Here is a 27,732-nt window from a genome sequence, read left to right as displayed (position 1 = left end):
AAATCTAGAATCACTCGATTATTAAAACATCAAATCGGGACAACTCTATGATTGGACCACTCTTGCTTCACTGTAAAAAAATTCCGAAACGTTACTGGCTATTTCCGTGGAACGTCTCGGGATTTCACACGTGTTTACCTAGTTCCCCGTAAAACCAAGTATCATCACAAAAAAGTTTCCTGAATCGCTACAAGTTGCACGCGTGCAGACTTGTCACTGTTGTGGAAAATATTTTTAGCAACCAGTTTAAAGATTCAATGAGTGTGTTTATTAAGTGTATCCGCCTAAAGTTGCTTACGGCCTGTCCAGACTGACTAAGCTCCCAATGAGAGCGAAAATGTCAATGGATAGCTACAGCTTTGCAAGGCGAGAATTGCAGGCAAGAGATATGCTTGGTTCCGTCTTGCATAGCTTTAGCCGTGGGCGCTCTGATATTTATGGAGCCTTCTTGGTAAAGTAGGAAGGTTCTAATCAATTATACTGAACCTACTTAATTTTTCTAGAAGGTTCTAGAGACATGACTGGCTTTAACCGGACAGATTTCGCACGTCTTCATAAAGTTTCAAGGTTAATTTCAGAAAGGTTACTGACCTTTAGCGGAAAGTGTTACTGGTTTTTCCAAGATATGTTACTGGAAGAAATTGGGCACATCAGCTGCCCATTATTTTTCAGGAACGTTTCTGAATCGTTTTTACAGTGTTGGACAACCCTATACGATCGCTTTTGTGTCTATTTATCTACATTATAATTTATGAGAAAACTCGATGCGGGTAGTTTAACCTAAGTCGAATGTTAGACAGCTATGCATGCTAGCTGAGTAATATAGATTTTTTAGGGCTTTGTACTAAGCGAAAAAGTATAGTTTATTAAAATAAATAAAATGATCGTTTGGGGGTGTGGGGTATATTTAGAGAAGGAACACCAAAAGTCAGTTTCTGCAATCTTTTTAAACATCATAAAGAAGCACTATAAGGCTGAAAATGGTTTTAAAGAATACCATGCTCGATAATGACGGTATATAACATCCACAATAGACATACAAAAATGCTTCATTCAGAACTTTCATATTTGAATCTATGACGAAAAATTTTAATCTCGGAAATAAAAATCACAAAAAAAACTTTTTATAATGACGTCTGTTCTAGTTATCTCACCATTTTTGTCATTGTTTTGTAGAGATTTTTCAGGAAGTAAAAGACTGTCTTGCATATTGCCCCAGTGAGATTTTTCAGCTTCCTGTGAAAGGTCTGATTGTAACGGGAAATGAAGATTCTTCGCCGTCTTGGCTTTCTGAACTTGCAGAGACAGTACTGAAAAAAAAAAATTCTTTATAAGGACACACCTTATCATAGTGACCTATAGCATTTATTTAACAAATATTTCGACATCGCAAAAATACCACGAAAAAGCGTACTATTACACTGATTAAGGAATTTTCGGAAAATAAGGGATGCAAAACAAATAGCTGGTGAGCATTTCTGACAAGTATATCAAAACTAGCGAGATTTTTCAGTTCACAATGCTAGACCTTTGTATTTTGTAGTAAGCTACCGCCCTAAGCCAGGGACAAGGCAGAAATACTTAAAATACACCACCAGCTCAGTTATTCCGTCCGAGGACTGCAGTTTCGTGCTTTTTTAGCACTCATCAGCCCGGAATAGGAATCACATGAGCTGGAGGCGAAAAACCTCTTAAGGGAGCCAAGAGAGCCAAACAAACCGGTAGCTAATGCAGAATTAGCAAACCAGATGACCGACCGCAGCAATGGTGCGGTTCAACTCAAAGATTGATGGTAAAAGCATGGTATTTTGTAGTAAGTTACCGCCCTAAGCCAGACTACCGCCTTTGGCATAGTTATTTTTATATAAATTGAAAACTGTGAATTATGTACTGAGACCTAGCTATCAACAATCATGGCTTAATTTCTAAAACAAAAAAGTGTGGGATATCTTCATCACAGCCTACATTACATATTTTCATGTGAAAATAGCCTGAATTCGATCCAATATTAGAATATTACATTAGAAAAGAAGTGGAGTAAAGTAATCAAACTCTACGAGCGGAACTTAAGAGAGCTGCAATACATTAAATATAACCACGACATGTCGGATTTTTGCAACAAGTGAAACTTAAGACACCTAAAATTTGCTACATAAAGCAGCTCAGTAATTACGTTCTTTAAAGTTAATTTAAAAGATAAAAACTGAAAACTGTGCGCAAAATGACCCTTTCTTATCGGAAAATTCTACACCCCTCAGCGGACTGCGAAAAAAAAAATGAAGCGAAACTGAGATTTAACTGAAATTATCATCATATATATACATGATAGCGAATTCATTGATCGAGTACGCTCTGATGTCATCAGCAGTAACACTCGCGCCATAGCATGATCATTTAATAATATTTTTGGTAATGTTTGTCATTTAAGGAGATGCTTTATTTTGACAAGGTTGAACTGGATCCGGTAATTTAACTATTTTACTGGTAAGACTAATTTTAAGAAAATGAACAAACGAATAAGTGGTCAACAATTAACGATATCTACTGGAGTTAAGGGTTAATACACTGGCGTAAGGGTTAAAATTTCAACTATCAAAATATCACCCAACAGTCAATTGATTCGTTCAAATGTAAAAGCAAATTTTACCCGTCATACCTTCACGGGCAATTTTCTAGTTAACTAATAAATGCCAGACTTTACTCTTTTGTCTTTTTCCTACACATATTTGCTTTATTTGAGGGGAAGGACACCTTTTGAGGATCGAAAAAAACTGAAATCTAGTAGTTAAGTCTAAATGATTTGTGTGAGGTAGCCCTTATAACAGGGTTATTTCGTTTACTAAGTATGAGTTTGTTTTGACGAAAATAAGGCTGGGGTAGTTGTCCAAATCAGTAAAATTGGATCTGCCTTCTTTGACTTAGTTTGATTGTCGAAGTACAGAAACCAATCAAAAAAATAAATCTCATTTATCCATCCAATCCCAGAACAGTTACAAACTGCTCCTATTGTACCTCTATGTGCCGGTTGGTGGCGTGATGGTAAGGTCCTGGCCTTCTACGCCTGGGGCCCAGGTTCTGACCTGAGGTGACCAGTCGGTGACTTTTCGAGATGCAGAAAATCATCAGCGCTCATGTCGTATAATTACTCGGCATGTAAGAGATCCCTTGGGTATTCATTTGGCTTTGAATTCCCTCAGGAAAATTTATTCCTAGTGCAGTTTTGCATCAAAAACAGCCCAGGAGCCTCCATCTGGTGGAAAAGGGGCGTCAAAAACTGCTTGTGTCATGCATCAGCGCCTTAGTGGTGTCACGAAAAGTCGCCGGGGAGCGTATTGGGTGTGGTAAGGGCCGAATGGCGTCTTACACAACCCCTTTGGAAGCAAAAAAAAAATGTATCTCTATGTTGAAGTTAGGAGACATTCTGAAGCTGAGAGATTTACACTTAGGACGGAAGTTCATTTTTAAAAGCATAAAACTCAACATTGAAATAAGATAAGCACACCAGTAGTGGCCAGTGCCTACGTAGTAGTGGCCACTTTAAGGTATGTGTTTGAAAAAAATAGGATTCCAGGTCTCCCTTGTTACTTCGAGTTATCGAGAGTTGACTATATATATATATATACATAAAGTAAGAAACATGAATATATAAACAGTATTTTGTAACCTGTACAATTCAAACAAATTGAATTAAGCTTCACAACTCAGTTCAGTAGGCGAGAAATATGGATAGATCGTTTAAATTGTTTATCTTGTTTGACGGGAAGCTTTTTGCTCAAAAACCAACCACTTCACTTTGAAAAGCTTCCCGCCAAACAAGATAAGCAATTGAATCCATATGTCTGAGGAGTTGAAGGTGGGAGGAGGTTCTAATGGAAGTAGGTGTGATGAAAGAGGAGATAGTTTGGCAGATACTTGGGGGGCAAACTAGATATCATAACTTTTTAAGGTTGAGGGTTTTTGAATTTAGGATATGATGGTCTTCTTTTTTGTGCGGAAAAGTTAAAGGTTTTCTTGGCGGTTAAACTTTTACGACAGGGTTGTTTTTGATAAGATAGCTCTTACCGCTCAGAAAATATTGGGATGGCAACATACTTTATCGGGCACTCGGTACATAGATACATATAAATGCTCCAAGCCAAAACTACTTTCTTACATTTTAATTTCAGCACTACAGTTTTCTTTAACTGCTATTTCATTCTTCTCTCAGAAAGGATTTTACTCTCTCCTTTTCTTTGATTAATATTGGCTACTCCTCGGTTTAATGGGGAATAAAATGTATCATGTATGTAGGGAAGGGTGGCTCAAAGCGATAGGTCGCCCAAAGCGGGTAAGCCTTCGTATGCCCCCGCATGGGGTGTCAGCGGCGATGCATACGTATGTCGTGTTTACCTGAACATCCCCCAGTTTTAATCAGTCCCAGTAAAGCAGCAGTGAAGCGGCATGGCGCAACCAGGCTTAAAATAAAAAAAATTATACATTTCTAAAAAAACATGAAGTTTTGTAACTTGTAATTAGTCGAAGATCAGCCTTTTTTTTTTATTGTTAGTAATATTATGTTCTTCTGACACCATCCCCCTACAAACTACGATAGTCATTCTTTTTTTTTTTAATAATTAATTTAAAGTTATAATTATTGAAATATAAAACGTGCTTTTGGGCACAGCTGGTCGAGCAAAACGGGCATAGGATTTAATCATGTATTTATTTATAATTTTCTGAAACATGTGCTGACTTCGGTTTTCTATTTCAATTGGATAAGTATAGCTTTGAAAAGTTAATTTTATGATGGCCATTAATTAGTCTATTAATTTAATCAGTTTTTTATTTACGTTTTATAAACAAATGTACTGACTTTAAATTTGATAAGTAAATTTTTTACATATATTTTTTTAAATGGCAGGTAACTATAGTCAACTAATTTAACCATTTATAACTTCATATTTGATTGGCAAATGTACCAAATCACAATTAGTTAAGCTTACCCGCTTTGGGACTCCTTGTAGGGCAAAGCGGGTTTTTCAAGTGTTTGTAATTTTTGATAATCAAGAAATATTGGGTTTGAAATAATAGAAAAATCGCTTTTTATTTTGAAGTTCAAGAACTCTGCTAGGAAATAAAACCGAAATTGTTGCAATAAAAATCCAAAAACTACAATTTTCGAGCATTGTTCGAAAACCTACTCGCTTTGGGCCACCCTCCCTTACATCTTCAAAATTGTCGGTTTGTACAATTTTTACTTTATGGATTTATACAGTAAAATACGAATGAGAAGATTACACTTAGAAAAAGTATTAGTTAAAAATTTTACAAACCAATAAAAAATCTAGGCTGTGCTTTGTTGCGAAAAAATAAAAAATAAAGAAAAAAGAGAAAGTACTGAATTTTTATCTTAATATAGAGCTAAGAGGAAAAAACATTGAACTAAAAAGAGGAACTTTTGTACTGGAATCTTTTGATATCCGACAGGGAGTTCTAGAATGAGAAAATTTCTATTATCTTTATGAAATTTCTGTTATCTATTATTATCACAGGAACCATTAATAATTTTTTTAAAGAGAATCGCTTATGTATCTTTAAAAAAATCTTTCAATGTTTTTAAAGAATCATTCGAGTACAGTTAAATAGCTTTTAGAAGGGAATCGCCAAAACAGCTTGAAAAGAAGAGAAATAGGTAGCAAGTTTGTTAATGGCACTAACAAATATTGTTCTTGACCAAGGTGAAAGATCCGTCGTCACTAGAAGTATCAGCCAGCAAGAGAGCACTCTCATCAAGCCCTTGGAGGAGACGGGAGACTACGGCCTGCCGGTCAGTGGGAGCCAGCTCCGACCAGGCTGGCGCCTGCTTCTCTTCTAGAAGGTTACTTAGTGTTTGAACAAACAACTGAAAAGAGGCATTTTAGAAGAGTTCGTAAGTATTTGCATTTCAATTATTACACCAAAAACATTTTTCTCATCATTTAAAAACTCCTATATTTTTATTATATAACCATCTGATGGATTATTTTGTCTCATAAAACAAAAAACAGTGGCAAAAGAAGTAAAAGAGAAATTGTGATTCACAACTGATCAGCATTGCTGCCCCCAATGTTCTGGAGTAATTTAACTTATAAAACTGTTGTAAAGTATCGCATCGCTTTTATATTGTAACGTATCAGTAATTTATGTGTAAAGAACACCAGAATTGTCTGTGAGCGTACAGAGAACTGTTTTGAAGGGTTACGTAACAGCAAAAATTAGCTTTCACCAGACTTTCTTGAACAGTTACTCATTTCCCTGACTTATAGTTATATATTCGATGATTTGAATAATCCAAAGCTATTAAATGATCAAGTAATAACATCTTTTTATGAGTTCTTGTTATTTTTCTACAAAAGTTTTTAAAAAAAATGGCAATTTTTTGTTTAAAAGCTATTTTGTTTTTTTTTTCCCTCTTTATAGCGTTTGCCATTTGGTATTGTTTTCAATCATTCGATTACTTAATATTTATCAGGTTCATGCTTTCTCACAACCAATATACACCAATTAACTTTTCACCAATTCAAAATTAATTTCAAATACAGACAAGACATTTTTAATGCGAACCCACAACCTCGATCTTACATCTCACAGACAGATCGCCAAGTCTGAACTTTTCACCACTTGCCCACGGAAGTCCTTCCTAGTGGACGCTACGGTTCACGCATGCGCAGAAGTTTTTCCGGTTGGAACAGCGGTGACGGTTGCGAATCCGCTGGAAAACGCAGCCCGTTACGCCCATTAAGAACACTGTAAAAAAATTCCGAAACGTTACTGGCTATTTCCGTGGAACGTCTCGGAATTTCACACGTTTTCCCCTATTTCCCCGTAAAAACAAGTATCATCACAAAAAAGTTTCCTGAATCGCTACAAGTTGCACGCGTGCAGACTTGTCACTGTTGTGGAAAATATTTTTAGCAACCAGTTTAAAGATTCAATGAGCGTGTTTATTAAGTGTATCGGCCTAAATTTGCTTACGGCGCGTCCAGATTGACTAAGCTCCCAACGAGAGCGAAAATGTCAATGGATAGCTGCAGCTTTGCAAGACTGGCATTGCAGGCAAGAGATATGCTTGGTTCCTTCTTGCATAGCTTTAGCCGTGGGCGCTCTGATATTTATGGAGCCTGCTTGGTAAAGTAGGAAGGTTCTAATCAGTTATACTGAACTTAATTTTTCTAGAAGGTTCTAGAAATATGACTGGCTTTAACAGGGCAGATTTCGCACGTCTTCATAAAAATTTAAGATTAATTTCAGAAAGGTTACTGACTTTTAACGGAATGCGTTCCTGGTTTTTCCAAGATATGTTACTGGAAGAAATTGGGCACATCAGCTGCCCATTATTTTTCAGGAACGTTTCTGAATCGTTTTTACAGTGAATGAGATACCCTTGCGCATTTTTTAAAAGTGTTGATGAGTGGAACGAGTTTGAACATAGTTTCGAAAGTGTAAAGTTAGGTACAATATTTTTTTTTTAGTCAGTTACCTGTAAAAGCTCTCTCAGCACATTGTATCTATGCCACGTGTCTAAGAAATTTTCCATGCTACTAACACTTTTGTACAACACATCTTGAATCAATTTTCCAATAGCTTTCAAATCTTCACTAAACAAAGGTTTTACCAACGTCATCAAAGCTAAATCGGATGTTACACTGACGATAGGTTCTCCATTTTTAATCTGTAACAAAAACATGTAGAAATATTAGAAACATTATAACGGAGAGAAAGCTAAATAAAGATTATAAAAGTAATAATCAGCTCAAGTGCTTTTAAAGCATTAAAATAAATTAGCATTATATCAAGATAGAACATTAGAATAATGCGTACAGAAAATTTATCACATACTGTGGATCCATCCCATCTAAAGTATTAAGCGATAGGTAACATAGCCCAATATCCTTTGATGTATGACTTCATCCCTACGGAGTAGGTCACAAACAGCAGATCCTTCCTCCTGTTTAATCTACACCATAGGATATTTATCTTTAAATCAAAATAAAAATCGATCTACTCAAAAAACCTTCCTGCTATGAATCTGAGTATACAGCTTGACCATAACGTTTGCATCCCATTTAATAGTTTCCGAGCTATAGATATTTTCTTTCATAAAACAGCGAAAATCGAATCGTACGAAATAGTTGACATGACATAGATTATTCCTCCTAATTATTAAAAATCATCTTGATTCTCTAAAATTCTCCCCCCCCCCCCACCCAATGCTGCATGTTTTAAATGTTTCATTTAATAAGATATGAGTCAGAATAGAATTCGATCAACCGAGAATGATTCGTATGTTCTAAATCTGATTTTCTCTTCTTCAACCTTATTAACCAGACATTTTGAACCTTACACTGTAAAAACGATTCAGAAACGTTCCTGGAAAATAATGGGCAGCTGATGTGCCCAATTTCTGTTAGTAACATATCTTGCAAAAACCAAGACCGTTTTTCGCTAAAATTCAGTAACCTTCCTGAAATTATCCAGGAAGCCTTCCTGAAAAATTCAGAAATCTTACCGTTAAAAACCAGTCGTGTCTCTGGAAATTTAGAGTAAAATTAAGATGGTATAATTTAGTAGCTTGGGATCTTCCTGATTTATCAAGGAAGTTCCACGGCATTATTGAATACATGGCCAAAGCTAAACCAGAACTGCAAGTAAGTAACGAGAATTTTACTCGCTTGCAATTCTTGCAGAGCTACGTGGTCCATACTCATTCGCTCCCTTTGGGAACTTAATTAGCATGAACGAGCCGTAACTGGATTGAAGACGATACACTTTATAAATACGCTCAGTTAATCTTTAAACTGGGATCTAAAAATATTTCTCACAGCGATGAAAAGTCTGCATTCGTGCAACTTGTAGCAATTCAGGAAATTTTTTGACGATGAAACTTGATTTTTCCAGGAAGTGGATAAAAACCATTAAAATCCCGAAACGCAACACGGAAATACCCAGTAACGTTTAGGATTTTTTTTACAGTGTAGTCAGAAGAGCAACTATGCCAACAAGACCTCGACCTTAGTCCAATGGTCGAGCGAAGACTTTTTCAACCAATTACAAGGCTTCATTTGACGGTTCGATTGCCTGATGGCTGTTCATTGTTCAACTCGGTTGATGAATAAGACCGCTATCGTTATTTTGTAAAAACTAAAACTCCTACACTAAAAACGATTCAGAAACGTTCCTGGAAGATAATAGGCAGCTGATGTCCCCAATTTCTGCCAGTAACATATCTCGCAAAAATCAGGAAAGTTTTCCGCTAAAATCCAGTAACCTTCTTGAAATCATCCCGAAAAAGTTAGAAATCTTCCCGTTTAAAGTCAGTTGTGTCTCTGGAACTTCAGAATAATCTTAGTTATGATAATGTAACAGCTTAGCACCTCCCTAATTTATCAAGACGACAGTTCCAAAAGCAATATTGCAAACACGGCCAAAGCTAAGCCATGGTTGCAAGTTTATCACTTGCTTGCAAATTTTGCAATGCTACGTAGTCAAAAGACTTACTCGCTACCTTTGGGAACTTAATCAGTCTAAACGAGCCGTAATTAAACTGAAGCCGATTTATCTTATAAATACTCTCAGTTATTCCTTAAACTGGGAGCTATTTTTTTTTCTTTTTTCTTTTACAACAGAGAGAAGTCTGCATTCGTGCAACTTGTAGTATTTCAGGAACTTTTTGACAATGATACTTGACATTTCCAGGAAATGGATAAAAACCATTGAAATGTCGAAAGATTACACGGAAATACTCAGCAACGTTTCGGAATTTTTTTAGTGTAAAGATGAAATTAGATTTGTACTTCTCAACATAAGCTTTATTGAAGCTATAGGGAATTTTTTCCACAATAACTACACTTCCCAAAGGCCATTTTAAACAAATACTTTCTCATCAATAAATTACAGCCTCAGAGCCAGAGGTGTTTGGCATTTGCTTAAATAATTTCTCAATTCCAATCTCAAAAAGGGCACTAAATAACCCTTTGCACCAATAAGAAAATACATACCATATTTTAATTATTACCTTTAAAATTTTTGTTGTTTCACCTCAAATACCAATTCCACTTCACCTAACCCATTCGTTTACTACATTTTTAGTATACTTAAAAGTTTTCATTGATTTTCATTATATTTTTAGAATAAAAATGTTAGTTTAAATTAAACTAAACGAGCACTCACAAATAACAAACATTTCATATTTTGTGTCGGTATTTACAATTAGAAATAATCAAAAATCAATTTCTGTCAAAACACTAAGTGCGTGGGACAAAGTTGCTCTCAAGAGACTGAGTTATAATACTTGAAAGGTTGGGAAACACTGATTCAAATGACACTGACTTTTATTACTTCCTTTTACAAAAAAGGAAGTAATGTATTCGCGAAAAAAATTTCACTCAAAAATCGGCCTTAATTAACATTTTTCTCACCCCCGAATGAATGTTGAGTTTTTTTTTTCGACCCGACCACAAGTGGATATATGTCTAGGAACCTACAGACACCCGAAATATCCATTTTGACGACTCCCGAGTTAATTACAACGAATTTTCTCTTGACGTCCGTATGTACGTATGTATGGTGCGTATGAGCGTATGTATGTATATATCTCGCATAGCTAAAAACGGTATGTCCTAGAAAGATGAAATTTGGTACGTAGATTCCTAGTGGGGCCTAGTTGTGCACCTTCCCCTTTGGTTGCATTCGGATGTTCTTAAGGGGGTCTTTTCCCCTTTTTTGAGGGTAAATCATCGTTAATTTTGATGTAAACTCAAGCGGTGTTATAATTTGTTGGACACTTGGCGATAGATCGCCAGTCTTTTGGTCGCCAAGTTTTGTCGCCAACGTGGCGACAAATTTGGCGATGTTTTTTAATTTATTTTTTTATTTTTTTAATTTTAAATTTAGTTTCAGTTTGGCCACTGTTGGTTATATTTAGAGAGTAAATAATTAAATCACATTAAAATTGCCAGTAATGGGTAAATGACATTAAATTGGAGTAAAAGGAAGTCATGTGATGCACATATCAGCTCGTTTTCATCCCATACTCTATTTGAAGTAAATTAGCAAAGATTTATATTGTCACACAAAGACAGAAAAAGTAATATTTTTGTCTCAAGATTTAAGAAGAAAAGTTTTTAACTAAAATTACACATTAGCAGCTTATTTTTCTGAAAGTAAAATAAATTCAGAGGGTGAGTTATTTAGTAAGTTACAAAATATAATTTAAAAAAATAATAAAAACATAATTTAAATATATAAATTCATGATAAACACTTGGAAACACTTTTTAGGAAATAATTTATTTTTCCATGAAATCTCTAGCAACGTCGATGTATTCATCCTATCGTTTTAACAAAGCTGCAATTCCAGTTTCATTAAATACGTCGATTTGCTGTGTCCTCCACAGTAAGACTTCAGGCTGAAAGTCGTCGTTATCTGTTCAAGATGACTCCAGTACTGCAGAGTGCACCTTACACCCCAGACTTGGACCCAAACGATTTCCACCTGTTTGATCCATTGAAACAACACCTTGGAGGCAAATATTTTGGAGATGACGACGACGTGCAGCATGAAGTACAACTGTGAGTGAGACAACAATTTGAAGAATTTCGTGCAGCTGGGAGTGGGGCTTTGATAAAACGATGGGATAGCTGCATCAGGGTTGCTGGGGAGTACCTGAAAAAATAGAAATTGTCTCCAAGTGATACTCATGTTAAATTGATTTTTATTTAAAACGTTTTTTGTGACTTACTTCATAACTTTTTTCTAGTACTTACTCTTTCTTTCAGATTCTCCAGCCACAAAGAATAACACTGAGAAAGATCTGGACTCTCTGGACTCCACTGCACTGTGCTAAATTTGCAGTGCCAGCTTGCCATACCTATAAAGATGAGTTCATTAACCGAATGTCAAGAGGTATCTTATAAGCAATGAATCCCCACAAGACTAAAAATTGAAAAAAAAAAAAAAAAACTTAGGGTTACCAATGAGAATTAAACACTCCAAGTTATGGAGACAAGATTTGAAACCTGAGTTGAGCACTTTTCTTCAAAACAATATTCTAAAGGGCAATTCCACGGTAGCAGACATCTCAATAAATTGTCTCACAAAACACCCTACAATGATCTTCAAATACGTTAGATTCTTGTTTCATTGCGTAAACTTCATGAAGAACATGGACAATTAATGCAGTTCATAGTCTTCATAAAGTTTATGCAATGAAACAAGGATCTTAAAAAGAAGTTTTTGTGGAGTGCTTTGTGCTACATATGAGTGGCTATAATACTAGATTCGCTACAAAATATAGCTCGTGCCGCAATTCTTCAGAAGCAACAGAAATATAATCTCTATTTTCATCAATGTTGATGAAAAAGTTGTAGCATACACTATACCTACAGTTTCAAAGTTACGTTTATAATAACTGCAAAATAAATTAGTCATAAGAATTTGGTCAAAGTTCGTTTCAAAGGAGTGACAATTTGAACTTATTTTTATTGTATTCAAATGTTTTTATTATTAACATCAGAAAAAAAATCCGTTTTAACATGCTACAAAATTTATAGATAATCGAAAATGAACTGCATTTAATTTCCTCAACAGCTTTTTTTCTTCAGACGCTTGGTATTTTTTACCTTACAAAGTTTCATAAGAAAAATAAAGTGCTGTGTATTTTTCACGTTATTATTCCTTAAGAATTTTTATTTGTTTTAGTAGTTATTATAGGAATACATTTGAGTAAAATCATTTTACTGTAAATTGTCTTATAGTAAAACCATTTTGGGGAGTGGTTTTTAGCAATGCCAATTTGAGTTATTTTGGAGTTACACTTCAAAATCCACTGTACCTTCAAAATAACTCAAAATCACGTCAGTGTCGTATCCATAACCTTTAAAATTCATTTAACATTGTTGACAACATTGTTCTTATGCGAGCTTACATACCAAATTAACGAATCAGCTGTAAATATGATTCAGTTTGACGGTAATCGTATCAGCTTCGTATGATTAAGTAAAATATTTAACAAATGAACTTAAAAGTAGGCATCTAAAAATGTAATGTTTCGTCTAAAAAATTCAGTCGCTGGCACTCGTATGACAGAAAATAGTGTCTGGAGTTCTTAAGAACTTAGAATGCTTTGGGTAACAATTCATTCCTATTTTAAAGAAAGTTAAATATTTGAATGCTTAGCTTAGCAAAATGTTCAAAAAATAAATAAATTAAAATAATCTAAACAATAGGAAGAGGATTGTCCCAAATTATTACATTGAACTAATGTTTCATTGATGTAGATTGCTTATAAAAATGAGTACTGGTAAAAATACTAAAAACGCAACTGACCTACAGTTCCATCAGGACATTTTGCTGTAGCTGTTTTACCCGGCTTAGTCCACGGCCAACTGATACCTCTAGCTTCCAGAGGTGGACAATGATGGGCATTGGTTGAAGAACTAGTCAAAAGAGTTGTATCTTCTAAAGATGGGCTGGTGACAGTTGTGCCTACAATGGAAAATTCGTGAGCTTCTCTCTCTCAATGACGATACATTTCTAACTTCTGAATAAATTAGGCTTCGCATTTATTAATCTAAATGTTTCTCTTTCTTTTTTTCGAAAAAGAAATTGGATCCTGCATATAGTATTAGTTTTTAAACCTCTCTTATCGTATCCCACTAGCTGCGTTGCCCGGCTTTGCACGGTCTACCTCGAAAGTAAAAGTTATGTCAAGTGACGCATGTTCAACAATCATGCTTCAATTTCGGGGGGGGGAAAAGTGTAAATTCTGACGTCAAAATGTCAATCACCTATACAAAGAAAATGGCAAATGAAAAATTCCCGAATAAATTAAACGCAAATCTCTATAAATACTACTAAAATCCTCGATTATCTTCTGCTGACAGTACAAAAAAAGAAAGAAGATAAATCGCCAAATAATAATCGAAAGGGGAAATTTTTATCTCAAACCAAAAGCAAAATTTTATTTAGTCACAGTCGAGAAAAAAAAAGTCTAATTTAAAATGAGATCACGCAAACGATAATTTTCCCGACATAAAAATGCTGTTCCATTAGGCTTAAAAATGCTTATAACTGTTCTCCTGGTGATTTTATAGCCTTGTTTTTTTTTTTTCTTTTTTAATTCGAAGGAAGTAAATGTACTCCAGGGGTATTTTTCGCGAGCTTTCGAATGGCGATAAAATCGAACAAGTCGGATAATTATTTCGGGTAGAAAGAACCCTTTAATACCAATTTCGTGCCCTAAAAGTAAAATTCGTAAGGTTCGGTACTTTTTTGGCGTTCGAAAACCCCCCTCTACGTTCCTTCTCGGGTGCCCAAGTACCTCCCTGCCAAATTTATTCGAGATCCGACGTAAACTGTTGATTTGTATAAGGAACATACAAACACATACATACATATATAGTCTTTGTTTTATTTTCATAGATGTCACGTTAACCGTACACTCGTTGATACCTGCTTTACTTAAAAGACCCAAGAATGTAGTAGGAACGCTTAGTAAGTGGGTGAAGTATTTTACAGGACTCAGTTACAGCTTGGTATTAATTAGTTCAAAGTCTTTTTTTTAACCTTTAGAAAGTGCAATCTATGATTTAAAGGGCAAGTATTTGAGAGTTGAGTACCACTTTTTATTTTCCTGGAATAATTACATTTTCATTAAGGTGATTGCGCCAAATAAGGTCTTGAAGACAAATTTCGCCCCATTGTTCTACATAGCAAAATTTCGCTAGACCGTGATTTTATCGTTATCAGAAAGTCTAACTGAATGACAAAGCGTTATCAACAAGCGGTTTCTTATCAACGGGCAAAAATGTAGCAGCAGTTGTTACAACAGAGTCTTGTCAGAATTGCCTAGTCTTATTTTACTTTTTTTTTATAATTTTTATAGTTCAGTAGTAATAAAAAGTTGATAATTGCTCCAAAAAGTCTATTTATGTAGTTGACGAATTCAACAAAGAAAATGACGCTGTGTACCATCATTTTTGTCTTTTGATTTGATAACCCAAGAAAAGTAGACCGTCGCCCAATAAAGCCATGATTTACATTACTAGGTCCTTATTAAGACACTGAAGAAACGGGTGGATGATAAGATTTTGTGATATGCTGCACATATGTGCACGAACCGTGCTCAGGAGTGACCAAAAACAGAAAATAACGAGTCAGTGCCCCGAATGTGACGATTAATCCTTCCCCTTTCCAATGAAGTAAATATGGAATTTTTGAAAATGTTTTGGATTTTATCCAATGTGGTTTAAAACTTGTATGCTTATATATTAACGATAAAGAATTTTTCAATTTGTTCAGTTTGAATGTACTTTTTGACGTTTTTTCGAAGTTTGCCTTATTGGGGATCAATATTCTTAATAAGGCCATTTCACCATTTGTTGTTAAATTGCTGACAAACGTAAGTTAATCTCAAATTTTCACATAGAATTATTTTTTTTTCTTATTTTAATGATACATATGATGAATGTATGAAAATTTAAACCAATTGAGTCATAAGTGAGCGAGATATTACGCCCTGAATCTTAGGTTGGCTCTGTTTAGCACTCTTACCTTTTTTGATGCTAGGTGTACGTATGATGTCGAGAATACGTATGTATAATGTCGTTAATACATATGTTTAATGTCAAGAATACATACGTATAATGTTGAAAATTTCTTTACTGCATTGTCGCAATGTTGGCAAAGAAATAGCTTTTACAGGGCTCGTGCATTTTATTAAGAATGTACATATAAGTGTCTTGGCGAAACAAATAGGTCGCCAAGTTGCGTACTTAGTGATGTTTGGTGACAATCTTGACATTCAAATCTTATTAACTCTAGACTGGGCGGGAATTTTCTCTAAAAGCCTTTTATTGAATTAGCTGGAAAGCGGAAACGTAGGAGTAAAAATAAATAATCGTAAATGAATAACATTTTTTCAAAAAATCTTTTAAAATGAGATGGAGAAAACGAAATCATATAATTTGTAGTAATAAATTAGTAATAATAAATCTGGTAATATTTATGTACTAGGGCCGTGGTAGCCCGATCGGTAGAGTGTCGGATTCGGGGCCGGAGGGTCCCGAGTTCGAACCTCGATGGTCGAAGACCCAACGTCGTCATTAAAGGGGACTGGGCGACGTTAAATATGCTCGTGGTCTCAATGTCCTCCAAGTGAAACGATACCTCTGGGGGTGCTAGCACCAGGTAGCTATTAGCTCCTGGTCTAGTTCTAAATTCTCATTAACTGTTCGATCCGGTGATGGTGCTGTCATCTATCGGTATAAAAAAAATAAAGGAGGCAAGGCACTTAGTATGCAGTCCTCGATACAAATACAGTTGTAGTCAGTTGTGACTCGGAATCGAAGTAATCGAATCGAATTTATGTACTAAGTGATAGTTGTGCGAGCTATATTAATAATATATATAATATTAATAACGCAATAATAATATCGCGTGCAACTAAAGTTTTTTTTTTTTTTTGGCCTATTTAAGTTGCTGTTGCTGGTAGGTATTTTTCGCAAAAGAAACTGGATCTGAAAGTCGCTGAAACTGTTAAAAACAGAATATTGGTTTATCATTACCTCATTTGTTGGAAACTTTACTAAAATAATTGTTTTATCTAAAATGCTAGATGGACTTACTTTTGGTAATGGAAGTGTACTCAAATGAGAATTTCTCTTCAGGAACAGAAACTACAGGTGGTTGCGTCGTTGTCCTCCGTAGTTGAACCACTGGCAAAGTTGGAATCACTGTTGAAGCCGCCCGAGGTTTGCTTTCGTTCTGATTTCCATTTGAGAGAAGGGGATTTAGTGAAGAAGGAGTACTGGTGAGAGTTATCAATGCTGGATCTGTTTAACCATAAATAAGTATACATTATTGTACTGTGTTCGGTATCTAATTAGTCAACACAGATATATGAAAATCGCTTAAAAATGCTTAGAAGAATTGAAAATGTTTTCGGAGAAAAGGTAAACCAAATTTTTTTTTGAAACAGTTACTCTACAGTGGATTTTTGCTATTATTATTCTTGAGAAAAATGCTAAGGATTTACCTAAAACTAACTGGAATAGAAAGATCATAGGCGGAGCTTGTGTACTACGCATTTTTGCCGCTAGATGTGTATAGAACAACTCTTTTCCATTTCAGTGCCTCCTGTGTTGTCGACCTGGCTAGTTCTGTTCTAATTGCTTTGGCTAGCGCTCTTTTTTCTTGTTTCGTTTTTTATGAGACAAGTTTAAGAGAACAAAGTGCAGCTTTGAAATTTAGCATTTGATCAACAGTCAGTGATTTGTTGGATATCTTAAAACTCGGTTCAGTGAATTTTAGCCGAATATTCGGGAATAAAAAGAGTGGTCAGATTTTTTCCTCGGGTTCTGACTGACAACCAAAAGGAACGTTGAGTTGAAACGCGTCGTACGTCGTAAGGTGCTTTTCACGCATCTTACTCGCCTGATCTGGCTCCGTGCTACTTTTTCCTATTTCCATAAATGAAAAGGGGCGTGAAATGATACCGATTAGGTGACATTAAAGAGGTCAGAAAAAAATGAGGGAGGATCAAATATTTCTAAACATGACTTCAAAAATCGTTTCGCCCAATGAAAGCACCAGTGAGACAAATGTTTTAGCACTAGTGGGGCTATATTTTATTCTAGCCTGCTATTTTGAAGGAGGAAAAATTTTGTAAGAAAAAGTAGAACAAATAGCTTTAAAAAATCGGTTTTTTTTTTTGGATAGATCTCCGTATTGTTGCAACTGACTATTCGATCCGGAAAGTTCGATGCAATCTATAAAAAAAAAAAAAAAAATCCGAAACGTCACTGTTCACTTCCGGGTAACGTTCCAGATTTCAAGGGTTTGCACTAGTTTCCGATGGAAAACAAGTTTTTTTTTTTTTTGAGAAAAATTTCCCTGGCTTGCAACAAGTTTCATGAAAGCCGATTTTACGCTGTGGGGAATTTTTTAAATTTATTTACCAGTAAAAACATATTACACTTCTTTATTAGGTGTTTTTACATCAGATTAACTACGGTCCTTCCGGACTGACTGAGTCCTAATCAAGGGCGAAATGCAGTCTCCGGAGAGTATAGCTTTCAAAGAATTTTTATCGCAATTCCATCTTAGTTTCGGCCAATTTGCTTTATGAGCTTTCCTAGTAAATCAGAAAGGTGCCAACAATATCTATATATATAAAAATCTCGTGTCACGATGTTTGTTCGGGGTAAACTCCGAAACTACTCAACCGATTTTTCTCAAATTTCATATCAATGTGTCATTTGGTCGAACTTAAAAGATAGGATAGTTTTTATAATTTTTTACTGCAAATTTCATATTAATTATGCAATAAGAGTGTAAATTAATTGTTTAGTTCTAAAAATTCTTAATAGATGGCGGTGTAAGTTAATTAATCGATATAACTCTAACATCGTATGACTTACTGCTAAAAACACCATGATAAAAAAAGCTCAGAGATGTTGCTTAGAATTTCCATATAACGTTTCGGGATATTACAGGTTATTATTTACTTCCTGAGAAAATCAACTATATTTTTCAAAACGTTTCCTTGAATTGCTACAAATTGCAGATTTCACACCGTTGTGAAAAGTATTTTTCTCCACCAGTATCAAGATTAACTAAACGTATTTAATAGGTGTATCGGTTTCGGAGTGATTGCGGTTTGTCTAGATTGACTCAACACCCAATGAGTGCGAAAAGTTGTCTGGATCACGAAGCTTTGCAAGAGTTGCAGAGGAACTACATTCGAGCTACTTGCTTGAGAGTCTGTCTTCGCGTTGGCAATGCGTGTATTAATGCTTTGAGAGCTTTCTTAGAAAAACAGGAAGGTTTCAGGCTATTATATTAATCATGCGTTTGGCTTCTCTGCAGGTGCCAGAATCATAACTGCCTTTTTAACCAAGAAGACTACTGAATTCTTCAAAAATATTCCAGGTTTATTTCAGGAAAGTTAATGAATTTAAGCGGAAAACAATTATTTTCTTTATTTTGTTCCCCAGGAAATTTTTAATATCATTAATTCTTGGAAAGATACATTCGCAACAGAAAATTGCAGTGACAATTGCATCGTCAGGCATTGCTGCTACTTTTTTTAGATGGTACACGGACAGCACATTCAGCTTTAAAGTTGCCTATTAGATATTCATAACAAACAAAACACAATGTGTACAATAAAGAAAAAAAAGACGTGGTATGGCTGTAGTGTTGCAAGAGAGTGAAATTATAATTTGTGATGAGTGTACTATGTCTCATGAGTAAAAGCATTCATTCGAAACACATCATAGGATTATGCAAGATTTGAATGGCAACGATAAACTTTTAGGCGAAATTGTCTGAATACTGTCTGGGGACTTCCGGCAGACATTACCAGTTATTCCGATGAAATCAACGCATGTTTAAAAAAAACGTTTTTTATAGCGTAATGACGAGATACTGCGATTGGCCATGAACATGCGAGTATAAACGCAAAATAATCTAATCGCATAAGTATTTTTTAAGCAATTGCTGAGTATTTGAAACGGTGAAATTGAACTGTATCAAAATATACAGTACAACAAATAGCCAGACAATTTCTGCACTGCCGTTGAGACGAAAAGTGAACTAATTGAGAGTCTATTTCCAGATAAATTTAATTTTTTAAAAATCATAATTGCCTCTGTAATCGCGCTGGTTTTGTAGCAGTTTTGTTTTCGGTAAACATTCCCGAACAGACAGGAATATTTGTGGATCGTCAATTGTCGGCTGCCAAATACATATCCTGATGCATGTCGCAAGTTGTATTTATTGGTAGCACAAAGTCATTGGGAGTTGATACTTTCTAATGCAGGTTTGACATAAGGAGAAACAGTATTCGTCAACTGTTTAAAACAATTTTGACGACATACTATCCAACACAATCATTATTTTTTAAGGAGAAACTATATTACTTTCACGTTTGAAGACGTATTTCATAAAGTTTAACAAACACACAAATGTCCAAATCCAGATTTTACACCAGAAATGAATATGAAGCTTTAGTTTTAACTGAAGGTTTTTGCGTTTCAATTTCAAATTTGCCACTTAGTCATTATGATATGCCGTCACTTGATAGTTGGCCCACCGACTTAGTTAACACTGATTTGCAACGTATAACAACAGAGCAATGACTCTGTCTTAGCTACAATTATTGCGAATAATGAGCCATTACTGACGGCTTTAAAAAAAAGCTCTCCATTGATGCTGAACAAGTTGTCGATGAAAACAAAGCAGTAAACACTCCAAATGAATTTTTAAATTCCCTGGATACACCAGGAATGCGTCTACACGATTTCCGGTTGAAAATTGGCTCAACAATTTATTCTTTTTCGCGATTTAAACCCACGTAAATTACGCAACGGTACACGTTTCTACATAAAGTCAACAATATTTGTCGGAAAAGTTTAAAGGAGAAATGTTTGTGTTGCCACGTAATCCATTATTAGCGTCATAATTTTCAAACACATTTGAAAGGCTTCAACCTTTGATTCGTTTAGCTTTTGCAAAGACCATAAATAGATTTAAAGAACAAAAAATGTCTTCTTTCGGTTTGTTCTTGAAACATAAATATTTCTCTTATGGGCAACGAAATATTGCCTACTCACACGTGGAAAGTTATCATACTTTTCGTATTAGCAAAAGACTGGTTGATCAAGAACATTGTGCACAACTTAGTGCTTAGACAGTTTTCAGTTTTCAAATAATAGAAACAATAGTTCGAAGTCAATGTTATCTACTTCATTGAAAAAATTTAATTTTTACGCATTTTTAATTTAGTTAGTGTATTTTGTAAAGAAGTTATTGATTACAAACTATAGAGAAAGCTAATGTGAATAAAATGTAGTGTAGAATCTAAAAGTGTATGGTGGTTTACTCAGTTTTTACATTCGGTTATTTTACTACCAGTTTCGATATTTACTATCACTTTCAGTTTTTTTTTTTTTTTTTTTTTTTTTTTTTGCGGAAGTTATACTTACAAAATTTACTAAGCGTAAGTATAGTGCTTTTTCCATAGAAAATTTAGTTATTACTTATTGAATTCAATAAGTGCTTTCTTCAGCCTGCACGGTAAAAAAAAAAAAAAAAAAAAAAAAAAAAAAAAAAAATCCGAAACGTTACTGAGTAAAAATGTTCGATAATTGCTTGCAGTTCTGGCTAAGCTTTGGCTATGTTTGCATTACTGCTTATAGAAGTTCCTTAATAAATCAGAAAGGTGCTAAGCTTTTTTTTTTTTGTATCCCTTCCTAAGTTTACACTAAAGTTCCAGAAACACGACTAACTTCAAACGGGAAGATCTTCGAATTTTTCAAGAGGCTTCCGAGATGATTTCAGGAAGGTTATTAACTTTTATCGGAAAACTTTCCGGGTTTTGGCTTGACATGATACTGGCAGAAATTGGCCACATCAGCTGCCCATAATTTTCCAGGAACATTTAGGAATCGTTTTTAAATTGAATAACGCCCATTATCAATCTCATATGTTATAAAATCGGCTATACTATTTTAAGCTCTATTAAAAATATTTATTTGATTCTATCAAAATAATGAGTTCAAGTTTATTTTAATCCATTTTCTTTGCCACAGCAACGCGTGGCTGGGTCAGCTAGTATATTTATATATATAATTCCCCTAAAGGCTCCTGATTTATTCGAAAAACATAGTTGGCTGTGATTGGGAAGATTTCTAAAATATTAATTACACTAATTATTTAACTACACAATTATACAATATATTAGTTATACAAACTACTAATATTACCTGTTCCACAGTGGTATTGAACTTCTAAATACTTGAGAGTTCCAGGACAGGGATCAAGAAAAGTGTTGCTGGACACATTGACACTACAGTTTAATTTGAAGCTGCACCTGAAACGTAAATCGCCCATGTAAAAAAGATTTAATATAAAACCTCGTGTAATTAGATACTAAATAGAGACACGCTAATTCAAAACGGTGAAGCATAATACATTCCAAGGTTTGATAAGTCAAGGTTGTAACGAATCAAAAAAACTCAAGATTGGAGCTCTCATTTTAACTTTATAGGATAGGAATGATTAAATGTAAGAATCCGACTTGGTTATAGTGTTCAAGTGTTTAACGTTGCTTTGTAAAATGTCCAAAATATTAGGCAAACAAACGTTTCAATAAGAAAATGTGGCCTTTTAAATACATGCTAACAACTTTGTTGTCTAAGTGAGCGATGACTTGGTAAACTTGTCAATCAATTTTCATAATTCTTTTTTTTCTTTGTTTGTCTTTATAATTCGCAATTTTTCCGCTCTGTTACAACTTCGAAATAAAAAAATGAGTTTTTTCGGCCCACCCTACTGTATATATGTTATGTAGCTTTGTGATCACAAACCACGGCTCAGCAATTATTTTTCCTATTTCGTACTTTTAAAGTTAATTTTGAGTCATACCCCCCCCCCCCCCCCGTCCCGTCTTCTCCTTTAATTACGTCACTTTGACAGTTCGAGAGTTTTGACAGAAATGGATCGAAAACTCTTAGAGCATCGGTAATAGAACATTGTTACTGATACTGCCTTTAGTGTCATTATAACTAAAGTACTGAGATCTAAAGCATTTCGCTTAATAATTTATTTACACATGTTTTAAAAATAAATTTATGCATAGTCATTAAAATAATTGAAGTTTTAGAAAGGTAATAATTAACTAATTTTTATTAATTATAATTTCATGAAATGCAGCATACATTTTAGAACACGGTATTAATAATGAATTGCTAATATTATCTAAATTAAAATCAAATAGCACAAATTTCAGCTAAGTTACGGGTAGAACTAAATGAAAACTTCCATTATTAGAGCTTTATAATAAACGGGATTAGACGCAAGGAGCTAAAATTAAGTACGCCACTTTTCCACGTGCAAAGGGAAACGTGCACGACCACGGGCTAAGTGTAATGGGGACACGTTATAGGGAAAATACGCTTGCTTATGATGTTTGCATTCATGTAATCATTCTATGTTAAATGTAACTATTATTTCAAAAAAAGTAGTAAGTTTCTATTTCAAAACCTTTCTTTCTACTTTTCTTCCTTAAAAAAAAAACTTTGAAGGGTTCAGGTTTCGCGTCTGGAAAAAGTAAAGAGGTGAAAAGGGTGAAGAAAGAATGGAAATGATAAACCCCCTTAAAAAAAAAACCCTTTCATTGGAAAAGGATTACATTTCAAACTTAAGGATTACAACGAAATCTCAAAACAGCAAACTTTAAGGGACCACACATTTTTGTTCGCTGTATTGGAATGCCGTTGGCATGGAATTCAATCAATGTGACAGGAATTAAATTGGGACTAAACATTCATTTCGTTCAAACGGAAACTTCTTTGAATTGGTATTCGTTACAACGGGATTTCACTGTATTTCACTTTTTTGTTGAGCCTTTTTGATGGAGTCTTGGAAATATATGAAACACGTGTTTTAGATAACTTACCTTTCTTGCATGATGAGGAAGGAATGGTGGGACTTGCAGTTGACACGCCAATCTAAATTTCCATGATCATTGCAAATGCTTATGCTGAAGCGGCCGTAGTTCGCCCGAATGAGATGTATACGCCCTTTGGAGCACGACAAATGCAAAGTACCACCTTCACATGCGTATGTTGTCCAATAACCAGAAGAGTCTGTAGGGGAAAATTTTTAAGTTTAATTTTCTAAACATCAAATATGTTTGTTCCTTTGAGCAGTTTGGCACCGCAAAAGTTTTAAAAAGGGCCTCAAATCATGATTAACAAATTACTTTCCGCTTAGCCACGACGTCGTCATAATTACTTTGGGAGAAGTTTGCAAATTTAGAAATAATAAAATCATTATATTCTGTTTTATAACTTGCTTAAAATAAAATTTGAACTTCGTGTTTTTTAATTTCAACCAACCTGTATGCACACGCACATGTACCAGAAAAATGCATTTAAGAGTAGAAATTTTTAATTTATTTAATTTCTGATTAGCGCAGTATTTTGTTTCACACTACAAGTTTATTACAAATGTACTCTTTCGGAAGAAGGTTCTTATGCTAAGACTTTCGAAAGCTAATGCTCTGAAAATCTTAGAATTCGAAACCGATTAAATATTTAGAATAATATATAAGCCAGAGTCTTTCAATCTATCTCGCCTTTAGTAACTGAGGCAAAAGCTTACCTTTCTTAGCAGAGATGTGTCCCATATGAATAAAAACAAGGGCTAAGCAATACAAAAATCCCCAGCACATTTTGTCTCTGAAAAACAGAAAAGCAAATGAATTAAAATTTGATCTCTTAAGTCTTTTGGTAATCACGTGTATCATTTTGGTAATCACGTGTATCATTATAATAGAAAATATAAAGAATATGTAACATTTTGAATTTATAAGCTAACAAACGGAAGTTGGGAAAAAAGTTGTAACTCTTTATTATTCACTTTTAAACTCTAAAAGACAGATATATTTTGACATTGAAGAATACTTTTTGATCCCTCATATTCCATATTTTTGTCTAAATAAATGAAACACTTCTTATTATTCATTTATCTGATGTAAGGTTTGCATGTAAACTTGGTGTGAAGAATAGAAAAAAAATTTAACTTCCATTGCTTAAAAACTAAGGAACATTGTTAGTTATCTGTTTCGGTTCTGAAATGTCATTTGGATAATTGCACAATAATTTTCATTCAATGCTGATATTAAAATATTTATTCCGGTTTATAGGGAATAATTCACGCGTAACGAAAGCAGAAAGACAAAGGAGCTATGTTTTTTCTACTGGGAAATTCCACGGAAAAGCAGACACTTTGTCCTGCACGTCACAGCTATTTCACTTCGAAACGTGCGAAAAACTTTTTTCCCTAAGATATCCCACATATAGGAGAAGATCGCTTGCATTGGACCACGGCATGAATTGGACCTCGAGCATAAATACTATCACAAAGCTTTGGGAACTACTTTGATATACCCCCCCCCCCAAATCAGAAATTTGGCGACTTTTTTTCTCGCCAAGCAAAATACCTGTTTTTGGCGCCTTTTTGTCCGTTTTTTTTCTTACACACTTCAGCCTTGAACAGTCCAACCTCCATCAAAAAATCAATTAACATCTGCATATCCTGAGCCAAATGATGCACAAATAAACAATTAACAATACCTGGCATTCCAACTGTCGGCCTACCCGACGAAAATGAAGAACAACTATCAATTTTCCGACTCAAAATTCCCAGAAACTTTTCAACAACACTATATACAGTAGGCATATTGAAAGCTAAAAGCTAAAAATAATTAATAGAAAAAAAATATAATTGGAAAATACAATCAGATTTGCAGCAAAATATAGCAAGTCAGAAATCTGCTTGATCACTTCACAAAGAAATGGCGAATGAATGAAATGGCGCTAAAACATATATGAAATAGGAGGAAAAACTTTACTTTGGGTTAGAAATTGGCTTACTGGTAGGAAGCAAAGAGTAGTTGTGAGAGTAAATCATTCTAATTGGAGTGATGTTTCAAGTGGGGTTCCTCAGGGATCAGTTTTAGAGCCTCTTTTGTTTATTATATTTATGAATGACATCAATGAAAATATTTCTGGAAGCATGAATTGTTTTGCTGACGATGTAAAAGTTATGGGGACTGTCGAAAATGAAGAACAAGTAAAACAGCTGCAAGAGGATTTAGATCATATTACTAAGTGGGCAGATAAATGGGGTATGGCAGTTAATGTAGGGAAATGTCAAGTGCTACACTTAGGTCATGGAAATAAACGTATGAGATATCGTTTACAGGGTTCAGTCATAAATCAGGCAGAAAATGTTATGGATCTGGGTATCTTTATAAATCAGGACTTCAAGTTTAGTCAACAGTGTAGTATTGCTAGTAACAAAGCCAAAAAAATGCTTGGGTTCATCAATAGATCTATTTCAAACAAATCTAAGAAAGTTCTTCTGCCTTTATATAGGAGTTTAGTAAGACCTCATTTGGAGTATGCTGTTCAGTTTTGGTCGCCTTATCTGAAGAAAGATATTTTTGTATTGGAAAGGGTTCAAAGAAGGGTAACTAAATTAGTAAGGGGACTCTCAGATTTAGATTATGATACCAGACTTAAGAGGCTTAACATGTATAGCCTGGAGCAAAGGAGAGTCAGAGGGGACATGATTCAGTTATTTAAATTTATCAAAATGAAAGATGTAAATGGATTAAATTTTTGCGGGGAAAGCAGGACAAGGGGTCATTGTTTTAAGCTATTTAAATCTCAGGCTAACTTGGAAATCAGGAAAAACTACTACTTTAGCAGGGTCGTGGGCACTTGGAATAGCTTACCGGAAGAGGCGGTAATGAGCAAGGGAGTGGAAAGCTTTAAGAGGGCCATTGATCTTCATTGGGGACTAATTAATTGACTAGGACCAGCCTAGCTGGGCCCAGATCCTGTTGCTGGTCGTCACATTTGTATTTGTATTTGAAATCCAAAAATTGTTGCCACAAAACTTAAAAAAAAAAAAAAAAACTCAAAAAATGGTAGAAAGTACAAGAAAGTACTAAATTTGGCAACAGCAAAAACCTAAAAGCTGAAAAAAACCTAAATTGGCAACACCAAAATAAGAAACAGCAACCCTAAAAAGTCCGTAGGGAGTGCCAGATTTGGCGCGTAATTTTTGGGTGGGGGGGGGGGGTATATCAAAGTTATACCAAGCTTTGCATTACGTTTTATTGGTGGAGAAACAAACCTTCAGGTCTAAAAGCAGCGAAAATGAATTTTCATAACTCTTCGAATCGCGCAACTTGCGATTACAACTTCGTGTGAAGGATTATTGGATTTTATAATTATCTCTGTTCAGAATTGGTAACTGATTTTATAAAATAAAAACTAGAATCTGATATTATAACCTTGCGAGCTAAGTAAAGAGTTGGATGCTCTACAGTTTCTCTTGAGATCAAATCCACGTCAAATCGCCTAAATTAAATAGTCGGCCATGCCGTCATGTCTCCGATTTTGTCTGTAATATTTTTTTAAGAATAGATATCGATGAGATAAGCTAATTTTTTTTTTTTTTTTTTTGAATAAAAATTACGCTTTGGAATTTTTTTTCAAAAATTCGATTTTTGATCATTTTACGGAATCACCGTTTTGGCATGAATTTAGAAAATCTATTTCTTTATTTTTTCAACCAATTTCTAATTTCTTTATTTTTCAACCAATTAATCAGAATTTGGTATAAATTTCAAGCTAATACTTTTAGTGTGTAGTGAATAGTTGGGTGTCGCCGCTCTTTATCTAAAGTCAGTTTTTATGCTTTTTCAATTGCGAGATTAACTAAGTCGTGTCTCTGGAGTAGCAACTATGATCTACATTATTTTTTCCTTTTTTGTAGCATATTTAAATAATTTTCTTACTATGTTGAAAAAAAGTAGAAGAGTGTTTTTTGTTGTTTTGAAATACAAAAATCAAGTTTGTTTTGCAGAAAATACAAGTTTTCTATTACTTTAAATTCCTTTTAAACTTAAAAAGGACCAAAAACTTTTCATAACAATTAATACTGGACTTTAGAAGGATTAAAATTGATTTGTATTAATAGTTAATGACTAAAAACTTATTCACTTTGGAAAAGAATTTGCAAAAAACCCCGTTTCAGACTTCACAAAAAAAAATGATTGAAAGTGTACTAAATATTAAGAATAACAATTTTAAGAATATTGTAAAACAATGTTCCTAATGGCATTATTTTGCG

At 34.5% G+C, this 27,732-nt stretch overlaps 1 protein-coding gene across 1 annotated transcript in view; it reads right to left on the bottom strand.

The window, feature by feature from the left end:
• LOC129218224 (latrophilin Cirl-like) overlaps nt 1-27,732 on the bottom strand; it is a 147,676-nt gene that overhangs the window by 52,001 nt on the left and 67,943 nt on the right. Inside the window, exons 4-10 of the mRNA XM_054852445.1 lie at nt 23,480-23,669; nt 21,786-21,892; nt 11,784-11,887; nt 7,499-7,690; nt 5,698-5,881; nt 1,155-1,310; nt 1,041-1,074 (exon numbers count right to left, since the gene is read on the bottom strand). Coding sequence (XP_054708420.1) covers nt 1,041-1,074; nt 1,155-1,310; nt 5,698-5,881; nt 7,499-7,690; nt 11,784-11,887; nt 21,786-21,892; nt 23,480-23,669 — 967 coding nt within the window. The remainder of the gene's footprint in view (nt 1-1,040; nt 1,075-1,154; nt 1,311-5,697; nt 5,882-7,498; nt 7,691-11,783; nt 11,888-21,785; nt 21,893-23,479; nt 23,670-27,732) is intronic.

Source organism: Uloborus diversus, chromosome 3 (genome assembly GCF_026930045.1).
Source record: "Uloborus diversus isolate 005 chromosome 3, Udiv.v.3.1, whole genome shotgun sequence".
In the NCBI taxonomy this organism is placed as follows: domain Eukaryota; kingdom Metazoa; phylum Arthropoda; class Arachnida; order Araneae; family Uloboridae; genus Uloborus; species Uloborus diversus.
Note: the sequence above shows the minus strand (reverse complement) of the source record. Positions and strands in the feature narration are given on the sequence as shown.